Source organism: Saccopteryx leptura, chromosome 1 (assembly GCF_036850995.1).
Source record: "Saccopteryx leptura isolate mSacLep1 chromosome 1, mSacLep1_pri_phased_curated, whole genome shotgun sequence".
Classification (NCBI taxonomy): Eukaryota; Metazoa; Chordata; class Mammalia; order Chiroptera; family Emballonuridae; genus Saccopteryx; species Saccopteryx leptura.
The window spans coordinates 57,755,926-57,774,831 of NC_089503.1; the positions used below are offsets into that span (position 1 = coordinate 57,755,926).

Sequence of the window (18,906 nt, forward strand, 5' to 3'; positions counted from 1 at the left end):
CTCCCCTACCAGGCTGCTAGACCCCCCAGATCAGGGACAAGGACAAAGTTAGCTCTAGGCCTCAGCCCGGAGTCCTGCATACAGGAGGAAATATTTGTGAGCTGTTCACTCAATTTGGTGGCAAGGAGGAATGTGTGACAGCATGGGCCTGTGTTGGGCAAACAAGTGTGTAACAAGTGTGTTAGGCTTGTTCACATGTATTTTGACTGATTGGTGCATGAGCATGGGGCAGTGCCATGTGTTTTCCTCTGGCCTGTTTGACTTATGAGATGAGAGAGAGAGAGAGAGAGAGACGGAGAGAGAAGTGGTTTTCCCTGCCTGCTTGCTTGTCCGCCGCTGCGAGACTCTAATAAACAGAATGGCCCACCATTTTCTGGCTCCACAGTTCCTTTACTGTCTGCCTGAATCCAATGTGAACCTGCCTGGCCATGGCCACTGACCTTACAGCCTGGAATGGGGTTAAATGGCCTTAAGAGAAGGTTGGGCTGAGGACAGACATCAGATGCAGGGGAGGGAGAGTAAGGCCCCATGATGTGTGCCCAGGTTATGCTTCCCCTTTGCCCAAAGGCTCATGGAGGAGGGACAGGCACACACACTCAGGGCTGAGGGTCCCTGACAGAGGACTACTCATGTCAGCCCACGGTAAACTGGTGTCAGCCAGGAACCTCAGGGCTGAGGGTCACTGACAGAGGACTACTTATGTCAGCCCACGGTAAACTGGTGTCAGCCAGGAACCTCAGGGCTGAGGGTCACTGACAGAGGACTACTTATGTCAGCCCACGGAAAACTGGTGTCAGCCAGGAACCATTAGAATAGCCGTCCTATCAGCCTTGGGCCAGGAACTGACCACTACCCCGACCTGGGGCCTGCTGGTCAGACTAGGTTCTAAACTATTAGAGGACAGAGATAGATCAGGGAAGCCCAAAGCAAGAGCTGGCAGGGGAGCAACCTGTAGCCCAAGCCTCCCTTTCCCAGGGAAGGCCAGAGGCCCTGACTCCATTCAGCCCAGAGGGGCAGATTCCAAACCATAACAAGTTATGGGACAGAAGTAGACAGGCTCTGTGGTCCCAAAGGCAAGGGTGGCACCCCAGTGGAATTTTTGGTGGTTGCTGGTTGTCACTGTCTTCTTCTCAGTGTAGGATCAATGCTGGACATGGCCTTTCCTCTCCCCAGCCATATGGTGCCGTGATCAAGGATCCTGACCTGGGCAGTGAGATAAAGGGTAGTCAAATGGAAACTAAGGTTTTACTAAGAACAATGGAACTGAGTCACCAGATATGCATCAAGGAGGGACAATACAGAATAGTGCATACCCTTCTGCCTACCCCCGCTTACCTACTGGCTTGCACGTAGACAAAATGTTTGCCCAAGTAACCACACAGGGTTTAGCCATTTACACCATGACCCCACCCTGCGGGGCATGGAACTTTCACTGACAGGCCGCCATCACTGCTGCCCGTGTGCAAGTAATAAAGGTTATGTCTGCTCCATCTGGTCTTCCTTATGATTTCCTTGGGATCCCACAAAAACACCAGATCTATTTCCTGGGTGTGGACCTCCTGCGTTACACCCAGTCTTTCCCTTCCTCCTTCCCCCAGGAAAGGAGAACCAGTGGCCAGCCCTTAATACATCAACTTTACTGATGTGGAGGAGATGAACAGGGAGAAGAGATGGAAGGGGTATAGGCAAGTGGCAGGACGGGGTCTGGAGACTGTTCCAGTCAGAGCCTCCTCATACCCCCAATCTGGACCCTGCCCCTCTGTCTGTGCAAAGGCAAACACTCTCACAGTCTGATAGCAGGTGGGATGACTCTACAGAACAACCCTGGGTGCATCTGCTATGGAGTCAGACTCAGGGGTATCCCTTTGGCGGGACTTATGAGGATACAGACAGACATCCCTGTGGATAGATGGGAGTTCACAGGTCCAGGTCCTAGCTGTATGGGCACTCATAACAAGAGTAGGCCAGCAGACAGAGGGGCTAGGAGAAGCATAAGACCACCTCCTCCAGGCAGCCTCTCTGATTGCTTCAGCTCCTCAGTGCTCCCTCTCTTGTCCACAATCTCTGCCAGCCAACAGGTCCTCTCACTGTCCCATGCCCAGACAGCCTCGTCTTTCATCCATCCCTCAACCCTTGTATCAGACAAGAATTGCCCAGGAATACCTCAGTAGGTTTATGACTCCCTCAGAACAGGGGCTAGGCACCAAGAGAGGGGGCTCCTGAAGTCAAGGAGTTCTAATGGGCATGTGCTGCCCCCAATTCTATTTCCCCCACAAAGTCTGCAAACAGCCCCATGGGGGAAGGTTGGTAGAAAGAAATAGATTTATTCTCATGTACAAAGCGGTCAGCCCACGGGACCATATACAACAGTTGCACAGAGTCCTAAAAAAAACACATCTCTCTAAAGGCAACTCCGAATAGGTAAGGCAGGTGGCCCCCCTCCCCCCACCCCACAACACACAGAACAAAAGAGAAGGGAGAAGCTGCTGGGCTGACCCAAAAGGCCCGGCCCAATGGGGTCTCCCAAGCCCCAGGGCACGGGTGAATATGGCCTTGAAGGGGAGAGACACCCTGCTAGGGCTGAGGCCAGGCCCCTCTCTGGGGGCAGGAACAGGGGAGGGACTCGGGCAAAGGGGGTACACTCACGGGGCCACTGCGGGACTCGGCCAGCTCTCTGCCCTAGGGTGTCAGCGGCATTCCATGGCCTCTCCTAGGACTCCAAAGAGCTATGGGGACTTTGATCTAAAAGGGGTCTCAAAGAACAGATTGTCTCACCCTCCTGTTTCACCCAGATCGGGGAAGGGACTTGCCCAGAGTCACACAGCCAGGAGGAAGCATTGCTGACTCAACCGGGCCGGTCTCCCAGCCCAGGGATCCTTCCTGCCTACTGTTCCTGTTCTTTCATCCTGACCCTCTCTTTTCAGAGCACTAAGTGCCCCTCTGGCAGCTTCCTCACGGGGTCCCTGCTTCAACCACGCCCCAGGTCCCCATCCTCACCGTGAGTCCAGTGGCAGTCCTCAGAAGCACCTACGGCCCTGCGGCTGTTTCCAGTCCTCCCGCAGAGCTAAGACCCACCCTCTGCTCACTGAGACGCCCCACTTTCTCCTTGCACGAGCGAGGATCCTGGCTGGGGAAAGGGGCACAACCCCGGAGGGGCAGGACTGGTGCCCAGGAGACCCCCCAGGCTGCCTCAGAGAAGGAGCAGCTTGGGGAGGACCTGCCAAGGTGTGGTCAGAGCTGCAGAGCAAGGCGTGCTACTCATGGGTCACCCTTGTGCTCTCAGGGACAAATGACAAAGTCTCGGTGAGGCTGGAAGTCTTGCTTCCATTATACAGACGAGAATGCCGAGGGCCAGAGATCAGCACTGGCCCAGGTCACAAGGGAAGTTCTGGTCTGGAACACAGGACCCCTGGCTCTGGCCCCAAAGCATCTGACCAGGCCAGTGGAGGACTGTAGGAGGAGGCCTGGGTGGGGAGGGTCCTGGGAGTGGCTCACTCCGCGTCAAGGCCGCAACAGCCGTTGACAGGGCCCCCGGTGCCGTCCAGCTCAGGCGCCTCGTACTCCTCGTCCAGGAAGTCCAGCGAGTTGTTGCTCGGGAGGCCTCGGATGGTGAACTTGTGGGACACCTTGGTCCAGTGCTCACGGTTAGAGGCCACGCGCTCATACAGCTCCGCTGCTTTGGGGAACAGGTCCTGTAGCAGCCTGGGGGTGCACAGGGCGGCATTAGAGATTAGAGGTCAGAAGTCAGATAGTGACGGGTAGAAAGATCAGGGCTATACCACAGGGAGAACATCTATGAGTGTGAGGTGTAGGACTGGACATTCAAGGAGAACGTGATGATCTCTTTCCATGGGGAACCAAGGACAAAGTGAAGGGTCAACTTAGGGGCAGAGCAGCAGACAGCTGTGTCCAGAGGTGGGGGAAAGGGGGTAGAGGGGTCGTTCAATGGAGAAGAGTCGAGCCAAGCCCAGCACCTGCGTCTGCCATGATGGCCAGGGCCGGCCTCGCCCCCACCCTCTCCGTGCAGCCCCCAGCAGCCCCGTGCGCTCCTCACTTGTAGATGGCCAGGGCCAGCCTCGCCCCCGCCCTCTCCGTGCAGCCCCCAGCAGCCCCGTGCGCTCCCTCACTTGTAGATGGCCAGGGCCGGCCTCGCCCCCGCCCTCTCCGTGCAGCCCCCACCAGCCCCGTGCGCTCCTCACTTGTAGATGGCCAGGGCCGGCCTCGCCCCCACCCTCTCCGTGCAGCCCCCAGCAGCCCCGTGCGCTCCTCACTTGTAGATGGGCATTGCGATGTGCTCCATGAAGCTGATCTGCAGCTCGGGGATATAGGCCTTCTCGCGGTCCATCATCTCCATTGGCCTATTGCCCATGGCCTTCTCCTGTGGGCATCGACTCATCAGGCTTCCCCTCCTCCTCCTCCATTAGGCACCAGGACAGGGCTAACCCAGCCCTTCCCAGCCCCAGGCCAGGAACCCACCCCCAACCTGGACACCTTGAGGTCATTCCCCACATACCAAGTCTCCCTGGGAGAAGAACTCTTTGTAGATCAGCTCCTGAAAGGAAACACTCTCATCACGTCCTGTGAGTGGGACGCACCCACCCTCGCTCCTCTATAGCCCCGTCCCAAGGGGGCAAACTGAGGCACCCCTCACCTCTACCTCAGGGCCTGTCCTCAGCACCCCCAGCCGGCCAGGAGGATAGCCGGGATGGGGAGGAATGGCTGGGTTCTGGCCCACCTGCTACCAGCCACTGACTTTTTGTGTGACCCCAGGGAAGTACAGGCCCCTTTCCCCTCTCCGAATTTCCCTGTGTGTCACCCTGAGGTGGTCTAGGTTTCTGTCTCCCCAAAATATAGTCTGGCTGAGCTCAGCACAGAAAGGGGGTTCAGGCTGCAGAAACCACATAGAGCCAGGCAGAGTTTGCAGCCTGCACCTTCCCAGAAAGGGGCAGCCCTTACTGCAATCTTCTTTGTGGTCTTCCAGCCCTTGGTCTGGTCAGAGAGGTCACAAGAGGTCATAAGGAGGCAGAGAAGGAGGCTGTGGTGCTGCTTATTGGTTCGATCATAGCCCACTGTTGGGGAGAGGATGGTTGTCAGGGAGCAGGGCCCAGCCTCCTGGCGCCCTCTTTCTGAGGAAAAAATCCCCAGGGCCCACCCCAAAGTGGTCCAGGGATTTCGTGCCCTGGATGGGAGCCAAGGGGTCGGGGCTGGGTCTGCCTGGTGAGTAGATGCTGGAAGGGGTGGGTCGATGCTAGAAGGGGTGGGTCTAAACTCCTGGGGACACTCTCTAGCAAATCCTCCTCTTGGAGGTCCCTCCCCAGCCCCAAGTCCTGGAACTAAAAGTAGGCACCTTCAGCCATCTTCTGGAGGTCCTTGAAGATGCGCAGGTGGTGGGCCAGGTCTGTGGCCAAGATGATGTCCCGCATCAGGTCCAGCATGCGCTGATAGTCCTGGGTGGGGGCAGGGAGATGTCACGGACTCCTGCTAGACACCTCCATCCACCCCCTGGCCCTGAGGAGCCTCCACCCACCGTCCCCTTCTCCTGTTTTGAGCAAGCTCCTGGGTCGCACCTTCTCACCCCCACCCTGGCCCCATCACCTTCCGGGAGAAGTGGTCGAAGATGTTGCAACCATGGGTGTTGAGGATGGCGATGGCTTGAGCAAAGTGGTGCCTCTGGGGGGGAGAGAGGAGTGATGGGGTCCAGATGGACCAGGAGGCTCCCTCATCATTGACCCCAAGAAAGGGAGTAGGTCTGGCCCAGCCCTGGCCCCCAAGGTGACAGAGCAGGGATTCAGGGCCCTAGCTCCTTTTCTGGGTTCTGTTTCCATCCTTGGTGTGACCCAGGCAAGGCCCTAGATTATTCTGAGCCTCACACTTCCCAGCTGTCACATGGAGGGACACAACAAAGTGGGCTCAGAGGGCCTCTCAAGCTGGAACCGTTCTGAAATGATCCCTAGGAGTGCTAGACACTAATTCATGCAGCTAACATTTGTTTGCTGACAAAGAAAGGCAGTGATGAGGCAAGGGCAAGCGAGGCCTCTGCCTCCCGAAACTGAAGGGCTGTCAGTCGGCTCAACCCAGGGTGCAGAGGGCAGAAGCAAGGCTGCTGCCAGGAGGGAGTGAGCCCCTCATCTCTGGGGGTGCGCAAGCAGGAGCAGTCTCTGGAGGGTGTTGTGGGAGTGGGCAGCACAGGGTGAGATAACCTTGAAAGTTTGGCTCCAATTCTGTGCCAAGCCCTGTGCCAAATGTAGGGAACTCAGAGATGTCCCAGATTTTGTTTCTGCCTCAAGGAGCCACTATCTGGGGGTGAGTGGACCCAAACCAAATAGTCTAAGGCAGCGGTCCCCAACCCCCGGGCCATGGACTGGTACCGGTCCGTGGGCCATTTGGTACCGGTCCGCAGAGAAAAAATAAATAACTTACATTATTTCCATTTTATTTATATTTAAGTCTGAATGATGTTTTATTTTTTAAAAATGACCAGATTCCTTCTGTTATATCCGTCTAAGACTCACTCTTGATGCATATCTCGGTCACCTGATACATTTATCCATCCCACCCTAAAGGCTCGTCCGTGAAAATATTTTCTGACATTAAACCAGTCTGTGGCCCAAAAAAGGCTGGGGACCACTGGTCTAAGGCAAAGTTGACTATGATGAGAGTGGAGCCCCTCCCAGGCTTGGCAGAGAGGGTTTACATGGGTATTGTTCCCAGACATGCAAAGAGAATCGTGCTAAAGACAAATCTTCTCTTTGAAAACCTGAGCTTCAGCAGAAACTGCAGCCGGACTTGCACCCCCATCCACACTGCACCCCTCCAAGTGCATCCAGGAAAAGGGACAGACATGCCCTGGGAGTGGCTACAGCTCTCACAGCCTGTCTGAAAAGCAGGCAGGGGATGGGCACAGGAGGAGCTGGGTCACAGTCTAACTTTGCACATCACCAGCCTTAGAGGATGAGAAGGAGGACAGGGTATGTGGCAGGGGGTTGGGGGAAATGGTGGTACCTCCATGACAGAGCCCTCAGAGCTGTAGAGTGCAGCCAGCACAGATTTCTGGAAAAGCCGGGAAAACTCCATCACTCCTCACATCCAGATCCCAGCACCTGCCACTTGAAGCTCAGCACTGCCCTGCTCCTCCCGCCCCTCCCCCCTCCCCCACCCAGAGCCCAGCACAAAGCCTGGGAGAGTCTCAGGCTCCTGGTCACACCAGCTCCCATCTCTCCTCAGGCTGGAGAAGTGACATTCCCAGATACCCCAGGGGGGTTCCCACTGTGAGGAGGGCGGGATCTCACCGAGGCCACCTGGAAGGAGTTGTTTGTGCCTCTGTGGTCTAGGTCATGACACATGCAGGAAACAAACAAGGCAAAGATCTCGATGTCCCTGGTTGAAAAACAGAGAGGAGAGAGGTCCAGCCACCATTCCCTCTCCAACCCCAGAGCAGGGACAGCTGGATGAGATGTCCAGGAGCCATCAGGACAAGAGCTCAGGATAGTTGGTTCTTCTTCCTGGAAAGAAGCCCTGCTTTGGAGTTTGGTGGGCCCACCACTCCCTGGGACTGGGACTATGAGTAAGTCTGTCCCAGAAAATGGGGCTCTGCAACCTTCCTCATTGGGCTGTTAACAGGGTCCCCTTAGGTGGTGCATGTAAAATGCCTGACACATAGAAGGTGTTTCCCTGCCCCAAGGAAAGGGACCCCAGTGGCCGCCAGATGTGGGGGAGGAAGTGTAGCCACTCACTCGAGGTAGTTGGTGAGCTCCAGGTTCTTGTAGAGCAGGTAGCAGAAGTGAGAGACAGAGAAGGCGTGCATCCAGTTGTGGTAGGGAGGATCCCGATAGCCCTTCTTCACCATCAAACAGAACCTGGGGGAGGGGACAGGGCACAGATGGGCCTCAGGCTCTCTTCCTCCAGGTAGCCCTTCAGGTTCTGCCCTTCCCCATTTCTTTCTTTTCCTCATGGTCTTGGTGTTAGAAATTGCCTCTCACTCATGGACCCTCCCCGCTCCCACAAGACTAAGTCTTCCTTAGTTGTCCCAGAGAGACTCCTCCCCAGTAGGCTGGGGACAACAGATGTGAGAGTCTAGGACAGAGGGAGGCAGAGATGGGGCTGCCTGCATGCGGAGGAGAGGGCTGGGGCACACACCGGGCCAGTGTCGGGCGGTCAATTTTGTAGTTGTTGATGAAATTCATGTCCTGCAGCATGCTCAGGATGGCCTGCAGAGAGCAGAAGGCAGGGGTCGGGGGACTGTCAGTTTCAAGACAGGGTCCCTGCTTTGGCCCTTCTTGAAGCCTACAAAATTTTGGAAGTCTTAGCTCTTTAGATCTGTACTAGAGAACCATAAAATGGCAGCACCAAGCATTCTTGGAGCCAAGAACTTTTAGAACTATGGGGCCTAAGAACTCTTGGAACCAAGCTCATATAAAATCTTAGAAACACGGGAAGTGAGGTGCCAACGCTGAGGCCACATGCTGGAGCAATCCTTGGCAGTCACCCAGCTGGCCCCTAGCCCCTAGGCAGGCCCCACGGCCCATGCTGGCAGACCACATGCCCACGCCATCTCTAAGAGAGACACTATAGCCTTCCTTGATGTCTCTGCCTTGCCAGGAAGTTCCTGGGCACATTTAACTGAAATCTCAGCTTGTACACCCTCTGTCGCCATGGGAAGGGGTGGAGAAGGGGCAGGAGGACAGCTCACCATGGAAGTGTCATCTTCAGGAAGAGAGCGAGGAGTGTAGGTAAAACTGGCGAAGTTAGAGTCAATGTAAGCTATGGGCTGGATCCCATCACGGAGAAGTTTGGTGTATTCATCATCAGAGACCTTCGGGGACCAGTTAGGGCATTAGAAGAGGCCCTCCACCTATTCAGTGTGCTCTTCCTCAAATACTAGGTGGGGTGACCCTTCATCCAGAGTGTACCCAGTTACTGGACAGAAGATTACCACACTCCCCTCACAGCCCTGCAGCCCACCTACTGTGCCTCCTCGTCTGTGACCACCCTCATCTGTAATAGCCTGTCCTTGGCAAAGACAGAGGACACCCTTTTATGACACCCCAAACCAGGGTAGCCTTCCATAGACACTAACTTAAAGCGCCCTTATTTGGGGAGGAAGACCATCTCAGAGTCTAGCCTCAATCCTTCATACTACAGCTCTGACTCCATCTACAAAGTCTGGGACCCTTTGGTTTAGGCATAGGTGAGAGGAAATGTTTAAATCAACAATGACCACCACATACTCTGAACTAAAGCCTGGGACAGATTTGCTGACACAGGATCTGGGAATGAGATGGAATATCGTAAGTAGGACTGACCAGGACCTCAGGACCACGGTACCTAGGGGAGCTGCAGCAGAGGCCCTGAGTGAGTTCTCAGCCTTCAGTCATTCCCAAGATGGAAATTATCCCTGGACACGGGGGAAACCTCGCCAAACCAGGTTCTTCCCTGGGACGGGTCCTGCTGCCAGCCTCGGGCTGAGCCAGAATGTGCCTGGAGCTGGAGTTCAGGCACTGCACTGGGTCTCTCTCCTGATCTTTAAGAGAGGGTGACCTGAAAGCCCAGCCTGGCCCTAGGCCCATGAGGACTTGGGGACGCAGGGGACCTTGGGGCACTGGGAAGGAGGACAGAAGCTCTGTGCAAGCCTCACCTTCATGTGGTACATCATCATCTCATTGGCGAGGTGGCTGCGATACTGCGCCTCATTCACTTTCTTGTAAAGGAGGGACTGGGGTCAGGAGAGAAAGGAAAAGAATGGAGCTCAAACAAGGTGGCTGTGAAATCTCAGAATACCCAGGACTGGACAAAGAGGTCAGATAGAACTTCATGCGCTGGCCCCAGTCTGAGCCTTCGAGCTCCAGTTCAGAGTATGGAGCCCCCTCCAACCTTCATCTGGACCTCCCCTCGCTCCTCCTCCTAGGATTTCTTAGCATTCGATCTGGCACTTTGCATCCCCTTCTGAGTCTGTCCCAGTCTTCAGCGACGGAGCCCAAGGCCCACAGCAGAGAAAGAGAAGCAAGGAGGGGGACAGTTTCAGGGACAAGTGGGTTGGAGTCCCACAGCACAGCTGCCTGTTGTAAACAATGAGACCCAATATTTCCCAAAAAGAAGTTGATCGGGGACTTGGCTTGAGGTTGTTTCCAGAGGAGGGTGGGGTAGGCGAGTGAATAACGAGAACTGGGGTTTCCCATGGTCTTTGGAGGCTAAGGGGATAGGACAGGAAGTAGTAACTTTTCAGATGGGAAACTGAGGCCAGAAGTGACCAGCGGTACAGAAGGTTGCACAGCAACTGAGCAGCGGGGCTCTGAGTCCTAGGTGGGACAGAGCAAGGAGAGCCGACGTGGGGAGGAGCACAGAGGGTCCTGCACTGGCCTCGCTCTATCCCCACTCACATGGGCGATGCTGATGCCGCAGTAGATGGAGAAGGCCGTGGCCAGGTCTTCATCAAACTTGCTGAACCATGGTCCGTTGATCTTGTTTACCAGCTCCGCCACACCGATGACCTCTGAGGGCAGAAAAGGAGCTAGGACCGGCGGGTAGATGTGTCCCGCAGGGATATGCCTTCCCAGGGACATCCCCAGCCTGGGAAGCCTATGCCTTCCGCTAGGGGACGCCAGAGCAGTGGGGAAGGGTTGGGGACATCTGCTCGGTTCCATCCTGCTCAGGCCCCATCCCTGTGTGGCCGCGTTCCGCCCCTCCGCCAGGAGCCCGCACCCTGGTTCTCGTTCTTGATGGGGAAGCAGAGGATGTTACGCGTGCGGAAACCGGTGCTGTCGTCCACGCCGCGGTAGAAAAGCGGGTGTGCGTAGGCATCCGGGATGTTCAGGATCTGACCCGTAGTGGCCACATGGCCGGCTATCCCCTGGTTGGCCGGGATGCGGATCTCATAGCTCTGCCGGGGCAGGCATGGGTTGGGAAGGAAAAGTTAGTGGCTGACCACAGAGCGGGCCATTGACCTGCCTGGCCTGCTCCCAGCCCCACTGCAGACACCCAAGGCCCAGGACCACCGCAGTACTCTCTCTGGGCAGCCCTGCCTCACCTCGTCCTCCACCACGCCCCCATCGAACACCTTGGCCACCAGCTCGTTCTGGTCCAGCAGGAACACGGAGCAGCTGTGGGGAGACGGCCTTGGTTTGCAAGGCTCTGACACCCCTCTGGGGCCACCCCCGCTCTCACAACGGGAGGCAAAGCCGGGCTTTCCGAGGCCCAGGAGGAGTGATCCGCAGTGAAAGACTCCTCAGGGATCATCCAGGCGAAAGACTCTAGATATTAGACCAGTCCAATACTTTTTTTTTTTAGCTCTTACTTTGTGCCACACATCATATTAGGTAAAACGAGCCCCACTCATGCTCTCATTGGATGTTACAGTCTAGTGATGGTGGCAGGCATGAAGTAAAGGGTCGTACAAAATGTGATGGGGTCCCACAAGAACACAGTGGAGGAAAAAAGAAGGGAAGAAAGGCGGGGATGAGGACTGAGGCCCATGCCTCTCTTTCCCCTACCAGGGTAAATCCACTCACATCTCAGCATTACTGAGGTTTCTGGCCTCTGTGATGATCTCCTGGAGCAGGACAGAGACGTCGTCTGTGAGAAGGAGAGGGGTGGGGGACAGTGGTGAGACTGGGCTGACGCCAAGGCCAAGCCTTCCCACCACCCCTCCCCAAACCCAGCCCTACTCGCACCCACACCAGGCATGGAGGACAGTGCACTTACCCAGGTGAGTGAAGAGGTTCTTTGCCACTTGGAGGAGAGCCTGAAATGGAGAAAATAATCATAGCGGTTCAGGTTACAGAAGGTGACCCTCTCCAACACCCTGCCTCCAACATCCCCAGGGGCTTCTCGTTCCTCTCCTAGGATTCTCCACACATGCTGAAGACCGGCAGAGTCTAATTATGTCATTTGACTATTAAGTGAAGGAGTGGGAGGAATCGCCCCAGTGAAAGTGTATAGAAATCTTGGGTCTCAGATGTGCATTCAACTAGGGCTCCTGCCACCCAGATGTTGCTGTAATACTCAGGTTGAACACTAGAGGGTGGTCGCATACAGTGCCTGCGGCCAGTGGACATCCTGAAGAACTAGTGACCTCCCTGTTTAATAAGACACCTCCAGGGCACTAGGTATTCCCTCTGCCATGGTCCAAATAGACATGGGCTTTGCCCTTGTGGATGAATCTCTGGGACTGAGAGCTGAGCGACTTTGTTTCTGAGGGAAGCACAAGGCAGGTCACTCACCTGGCACTCACACTTGAGCTTCTGCTCCTTCTGGAAGGCCAGGGTGCTGGTGAGCACCGTGCTGGTGTAGTGAAAGCAATGCTGGATCACGAGCCTGTCCTGGTCCGTGAACCTGGGGAGACGTGAGGTCATCAGAGAGGGGCTGACGTCAGACTTCTCTCCCCATTTCTCCTCACTTCCATTCCTCCAGGAAGCCAGCTAACCATCACTGTCCTCTATGGGGACTACTCACTGCACAGGTGGCTTGCGGGCAGCTCGTCTTCAGACTGGAGGCTCCCTGAGGGGAGGACTACAAGTCTCCTCAGACCAAAATGTTTTTCTCCTTAGACTATTGTTTCTTGGAGCCCAGCCATGTCTCCCTCCTCTGACTTCAAATTTACCCAGACTGAGGCTGGGTCTCCTCCCTCGGACTGGAGACTTGCCCAGGCCAGAGATGGGTGTTCTGCTGCTCCTCCCCAGAGTCCCCTCCTCCCCAGAGTCCCCTCAGGGATTGGGGGTGGCATTGCCCTTGTCTTGTTCAGCTCCTGTCACTGTCCTATTCTCCTCGGACTCTCTCCTCATCTTTGGGCATCTCTCAGCTCCAGCCATATTAAAATCCTCATCATTCTGAGAAAACCTCTGGCTCCTTCACTCCTTCATGCTTTTTCCCACACTATTTGCTCTGCCTAGGGTACCTTTCCCACCCTCCTTCCTCTGTGCCATGAACATAAACTTTAAGTCTTGGAGGGAGGGACCATAACTGTATCACCCATGCCAATGTGGAGCGTGGTACAGGGGAGATATTTGGGAAGTGTTTGCTAAATGTCCTCACTGTATTCCACCTCTGTCCTTGCTACCAGCCCCCACCACACTCCCAGCTGAAGGGATTCCAGAGTCCCTGTTCTCTGAGTTCTGGGCAGCTTCCCTGAAGTCAGTGCTTTGAGCTGAACCCCACTTTTGTTCGTGCAATCACTCAGCACTCCCTGATATATGTGGGACTCAGAGATGGCCCTGCCCCTGCCCAGGCTGTCACCAAGGCCCATCTCATTTACCTTCTGATACCACCTCTCCTCTGGGTCTAGGGTCACCTCAGAACCCAGTTCCACAACCAGCAGCCAGAGGTCATAGCCTCTACTGGACCCCATTCACTCTGTACTCCTCTCCCAAAGGCCTTTCCAAGGCCATCTGGTCAGCACACAGCTGGACAAAGTAGATGCTCAACGTGTGTTTATTGAATGACACGTATTTCCCCCACTGGGATGCCCACTCATACCAAATGACACAGATCCCACATCCTCCTACTGTCTTCGTTTCCCCAGGTCCACCCAACTGCCTACAGAGTTCCATGTTGGGAGGTCCTGCTACACAGACCTATGAGTCCCAGATCTCTTCCTACTCCTGTAGACCCCATGCCTGGGGTTCTGACACCTCTCTAGTCCTAACATGCTCAGTTTCCACTTCCTGCAGGAGCCCTAGGCCCTCAAACCCAGCCTATTTGCTTGAGCTCCAGGGGCCAAGCATCTTGTCAGCATCTCTCTGCATCCTGGAGTCAAGACTCAACCCTTCACCTGCCTGCTCCTCCCTACCTGCATGACTCAGCCCAAGCTGCTAGACCAGCTGGACCAAGTGTGGTAGCATTCACATCCCGAACCTACTCCCAGGACAGACCTAGGTAATCAACCACAGTACTAAGATCCAGTCTCAGCACAATGCTTCAGGCAGGTATTGCCAATTAGTAAGTTGGTATAGAACATGAGATCTATTTTTTCTTTTATTTATTAATTTAGAGAGAGAGGAAGGGAGAGGGAGAGAGAGACAGACAGACAGAAACATCTATCTGTTTCTGCATGTGCCCTGACCGGGGATCAAACTGGCAACCTTTGCATATTGGAAAGGCACTCTAACTAACTGAGCTATCTGGCCAGGGCAACGTGAAATCTATTTATAGTACCATTCCTAGACCCCAAATCTGATCTCGGTTCTTGAGACAGTCTTCCTAACTAAGCCTATTTACCTGACTCTGTGTCCTTCCCACTACTCCATTTTATATGATCCTTACAGCTGCCCTGTCAGTACCTATAAAGACCCTCAACTTAGCCCAGCCCCAAAACCTGCATTCCCTTTAGCCATTGTTCACTGTGCCAGTGATATCTGCAGGTCCCCAAGAGTTCACCCATCCCAGAAGCTCACCATTCCTTCATTAGGGAGTTCCCAGCAGAAATGCCAAAACAAGGGAATAGGGGGAAGACCAATACCCTAATAGTAAGTAATCCCAACTACAGGAAGTGGACAAAGGGAAGGTAAACTCACTTAGACCTCAACATGATTTTAAATAAGCTAAAATGAGTGGTGGAAAGTCAATAATTATCTGTGCCTCAGCTGCAGCAGCGGCAAGGGCCTATCACTCTCCTAATCCCATAGTCTCCTGCTCCGACAAACCATTCAGCACCAACAGTGGAATAGTAAGTACCCCGGCCTAGTACCCTTCCAGCACTGTTACCCTAGTAGAACCTGTCCAGGCTCTCAGCTCACCTCCTGATCCACATCACCCCACCCAGACTCACAAGTTTCCTCCGAGCTTGTTGAAGGCACAGGCCAAAGCCACCACCTGGTCTGTGGCCCGGCTGATGACAGGGACACAGAGCATGGCCTGCAGCTCACAGCCCAACATGTTTTGCAGCTGTTGTACATCCTCCTGCAAAGGGGAGTGAGTGAGAACAGGGGAGGCAGGAGAGAGTATGCTTCCTCCCCCAGCCTCCACCACACTCTGCAGTAGGTTGTTCTCAGGGACTCCTGCAGGGTGAGAAGTGCTTTGAGTTGGGGTGGGTTGGGAGAAAGTCCTGGGTCTTGTCTCCAACATTCGTAGGAGGTCCTGGCCCTACGGACTGGACAATGTGCTCTTCTTTTTGCCTCCTCCCCCGGTCCAACTAGGCCATGGCTTACCAAGGTGAGGTCTTTCAGCTGGATAGACTCCTTGTCTCCTACCACCTGGCCCAGGCGTCCCATTGTCAACTGAAGAGTGAGGAGAGCTGAGTCAGGGCCCAGTTCAACCAATGTCAGGCAAATCTCTGACCCCACTCCTCCCCCCCAAATCTGGAAGTTTCAAGAACCTTTTCAGTCAGTCCAAATGGTGGATGGAGTCAACACTGAGAAAGGGGGGATGGTGTTCTGCTCCTGACCAGAATGCCCTATGGAAAACTTTAGGGTCTCCCCTAACTAGGAAAGAGAAAAGCAGGCTCCAAACTTCTCATTGATTTCAATAGATTCTAAGAGAACCAAATCCAGAGACACCGCAACAGAAGTGAACTGGTCCCAAGTAAACTTTTCTGTTGTTGTATGAGATTTCTCCTAGTGGATTCTGATCAAGAGAGGCTGTGAGCACTCATAACATTTCTAAGCAGATCCCAAGATCCAGATAATTCCATCAGATTCCAAGAGATTCTAGCAGATCCCAGGCTCTCTGGGCAGATCCCAGGCACGCCTAGCTTGCCTTGGCTGCTCCTGCAGACTTCAACAGAGGGGACCACGCAAAACTCACCGAAAAGCTGATCTCTTCCTCCAGCACTTTATCTCCAATGACCTGAGGCACAGAGGGGCGGCGACCCGTTAAGGATAAACAGGTTTTGCCCCTCGAGACCCGAGACCGGAGACCCGGGTCCCTCTCTCCATCCCACAGTGGACCTGGGTCCTCACCGTGCAGGAGAGCTGGAGATTGTCCTCGGACACCAGCAGGAGGCAGCAGCGGGATGCCTGCGTCTCCTGCTGCAGCTGAAAGAGAGGGGCAGAGCGAGCCGCTAACCGAGCGGCTGACCGCGGATCTGGGCCACCCCCACTCCCCACCTCGCCCTTTGAGTTCCTTCAGGTAGATGGAGGAGAGAAGAGGTGTGGGACGTCGTAATCTGAACTGAGATGGAGAGTTCAAGGGGACGTGGGTCCCTGGAGGAGCACAGGGGGAGGGTCATAAGGACTCACGTATTGGAGGACTTTGAGCTGCAGGGAAGAGGCGTCCAGGTCGTAGAGTTTCCCTGCAACGCGGGGCGCGGATCAGAGGGTCCTTAATCTGCCCCAAGGTTGCGCCGCCTCGGATCCACCTGCCCGTGTCCGGCCCGTAGATCTCCCTTCTAAGTGCTAGCCCGGCCTGCCCCTGGCCGCGCCCACCTCCTAGGCCCCGCCCCCTCCAGGTTTGGCCCCGCCCCGCCCCAGGACCGGCCCCAGCCTGGTCCTCACCGCACAGTTGCAGGATCTTTCGGTCCTGGTCTGCATACACAGCCCCGCCCTTCTGGTCTTCCACCGTCCCGGCCGGGGGATTCTGGACCTCTTCCGGGGCCTCGCCGAGCCCGCGCCGCTGCAGAGCCTGCACCCTTCGCAGGGCCACCAGGGTCTGGGTAGGGCCAAACGGTCAGCTAGTCACTCCCCCACCGTTACCGCACTTGCCACCTCAGAACTCTTCGCCTTTGCTCAAGCCATTTCCTATGCCTGCGGTGCCCAACGTCCCCAACCCTGTCCCAAACAACTCATTCCTTAGCGCCCCGCCCTCCTGTGGGCTCCTACTGCCTCTGGAGCGTCCCTCCCTCCATGAACAGATATGTTCAGCATTTGTCCCCACTCCTAACCCCAGACTCTTCCAAGACAGGACAAGGTCAGATTTCTCTGACTCTAGCACCCACAGGGAATTCTAAGTCCTTTTTAAACTCACAACATAAAATCTCAGGAAACAGCCTCAATATCATTATGTAGATTGTCCTTCCTAAGTACTGACAAGCCTTATCTCAACAGTACCCTAAGTAGGTCAGTGCTTTCCTTATTCTGATGTTCAGATGTGAAACTGATGCTCAGAGATGTTAAGTGATTTGCTCAAGGTCACAGAGCCCAAAGATAGTGGACTGGAACCCAGATCTGTCCAGCTCCCTGGCCAGATCATCTTCTCACCCATTAAGATGAGGGTCTTCAGCAGCCCCCATCCTACCCCAGCCCTGCCCCCACTCACATGCTTTTCCACAGCTTGAAGGCTCTGCTTTTCACTATCATTCAGCTGGCCACAGTGCACCTGGAGGAATGTGACAGTGCGATTAGCTGTTACCTTCCCTAGCCTCCTCTCTCTGCCAGAGTGCCCTCCCCATGCCTGGTACACACCTGTCCCCACCAACACATACACATTCCAGTCTGTGGGCTTCAATGAAAAGCCTGTCCTCTGATCAAGTGCATGGCTCCAGGAAAAATCCCCTCCTCCAGGAAGCCTTCTAGGGCTAATCCAAATAAAAGTGGAACTTTTCTGATCCCTGCCTTTTCCATCACTGTTCCATCAACAGCAACATTCGGGTGTATAGTGCGGAAAGAAGGGCGACCTGGGACTCCTCTCCATCTCCCAGCCTGTGGAGTCCTTAAGGTCCTGATTTTAGAATCAGTGTTATTAGCCAAAGCTTCCCATCTCCATCCTGAGTTGGGATTTGAGCTGCCCCTAAGGCTGGGTAAAGGAAGATGTCCAACATTTATGATGTATCTGATATGCCTTAAGAACTTGGGAGGATGGATGAATAAATGGATGAATGAATGGAGTGGCAAAGGGCTTTGCCTTACATGTGATTCTCACCATCCAGTAAGGCAGGCTTCCACCTTGAAGATGAACCAAGGCCCAGAAAGGTTGAGTGACATGCCCAAGGTCCACAGAAGAAAGAGGGAGAGTTGGGAGAGAACCAACCACTCCCTCACCTTCTCTGCCCACACCTTACACTCTCCAGACCCACTCTTACCACCACCCACATTAACCTGTCCCTCCCCAACTTCCCTGCATGGCAACCATCAGTCCCCTCAGCATATCTTCCATACTCTGTGAAGTCCCTTCCTCCACCCCTGCTTGCGTGCTTGACATAGAAAATGGGGGGGGGGGCAGTTTAGGGACCACACATGCCCTGCTAGCAAAGCTCTCTACCTGCATCACCAGGTTCTGGGGGTGAATACTTAGAGCTGCTCATCACCTGCAGAGCACCCCACAGTGACCGCCCTGGGGTCCCCTCCTTTACCCTCCTTTCCCACTCAGCAGCTTCCTGCCTGTCTCTGCTCTAGGTCCTCTGCCAGGAGCAGATGGAGAGGAGGAGACCAGCAGGTTCCCAGGAAGCTCACATCTGCCTGGGGTGGGATGGAGCAGGGGATGCGACTGGGGTGCAGAACCTCATACCTGAGGGAGAGGAGAAGGCAGACTGGCTAGAGGGGAACTTAAAGACTGGAGCTCAGAGGGGGAGGGCATCTGGAAGGCTTCCAGCACTGGCACTGAGGCATGGGGAGGACAGTGGGTCTGAAGAGAGGGGACACGCAGGCAGGAGCTGTCCTGGCCGTGAGGGTTGTAGCTGGCGTGAGGAGATAAGGATCTGGGCAGGAGTGGGGTCCATGGCGCCCCAGAGGGAACGGCCTTGAGGGCCAGGCTAAGGAATTGGACTTTAGCTTGAGGGCCCTGGCCTGTGGGGTGTAGGGTGAATTGAAGGGAGCAACACTGACGTCCGGGAACCTGGACAGGGTCAGGGTAGTATTGAAAGTTAGGCTGTGGCTGAGACCCCATCTATGGCTCCCATGGGACAGGGAGTTGAAAGAGGCTGTGGCATGGTTCATCTGCATGTGGTTTAAAGAAATAAAAATTAAAAAACATTTTGCTGTTTAAAAACTATTCTTTTTCATTTTGCAAGAACTAGTTCGAAGTATGCACACTGAAATCCTAGTG

General features: G+C 54.9%; 1 protein-coding gene across 4 annotated transcripts in view; it reads right to left on the reverse strand.

Annotated features, from left to right (window-relative positions):
• Positions 1–2,304: 2,304 nt before the first annotated feature.
• The window catches only part of PDE2A (phosphodiesterase 2A), a 95,016-nt gene continuing 78,414 nt past the window's right edge, over positions 2,305–18,906 (reverse strand). For all 4 annotated transcript variants that reach the window (XM_066367739.1, XM_066367757.1, XM_066367767.1 and 1 more), the window contains 25 exons: positions 17,182–17,241; positions 16,422–16,575; positions 16,167–16,219; positions 15,888–15,962; positions 15,733–15,774; positions 15,138–15,206; positions 14,759–14,889; positions 12,216–12,327; positions 11,698–11,737; positions 11,505–11,568; positions 11,024–11,096; positions 10,699–10,876; positions 10,377–10,489; positions 9,635–9,712; positions 8,690–8,812; positions 8,137–8,207; positions 7,734–7,856; positions 7,290–7,377; positions 7,003–7,050; positions 5,596–5,670; positions 5,348–5,447; positions 4,957–5,069; positions 4,514–4,552; positions 4,272–4,378; positions 2,305–3,702 (listed from right to left, as the gene is read on the reverse strand). In XM_066367739.1, the coding sequence (XP_066223836.1) occupies positions 3,492–3,702; positions 4,272–4,378; positions 4,514–4,552; positions 4,957–5,069; positions 5,348–5,447; positions 5,596–5,670; positions 7,003–7,050; positions 7,290–7,377; positions 7,734–7,856; positions 8,137–8,207; positions 8,690–8,812; positions 9,635–9,712; positions 10,377–10,489; positions 10,699–10,876; positions 11,024–11,096; positions 11,505–11,568; positions 11,698–11,737; positions 12,216–12,327; positions 14,759–14,889; positions 15,138–15,206; positions 15,733–15,774; positions 15,888–15,962; positions 16,167–16,219; positions 16,422–16,575; positions 17,182–17,241 (2,340 nt within the window). In that variant the 3' untranslated portion in view covers positions 2,305–3,491. The remainder of the gene's footprint in view (positions 3,703–4,271; positions 4,379–4,513; positions 4,553–4,956; positions 5,070–5,347; positions 5,448–5,595; positions 5,671–7,002; positions 7,051–7,289; positions 7,378–7,733; positions 7,857–8,136; positions 8,208–8,689; positions 8,813–9,634; positions 9,713–10,376; positions 10,490–10,698; positions 10,877–11,023; positions 11,097–11,504; positions 11,569–11,697; positions 11,738–12,215; positions 12,328–14,758; positions 14,890–15,137; positions 15,207–15,732; positions 15,775–15,887; positions 15,963–16,166; positions 16,220–16,421; positions 16,576–17,181; positions 17,242–18,906) is intronic.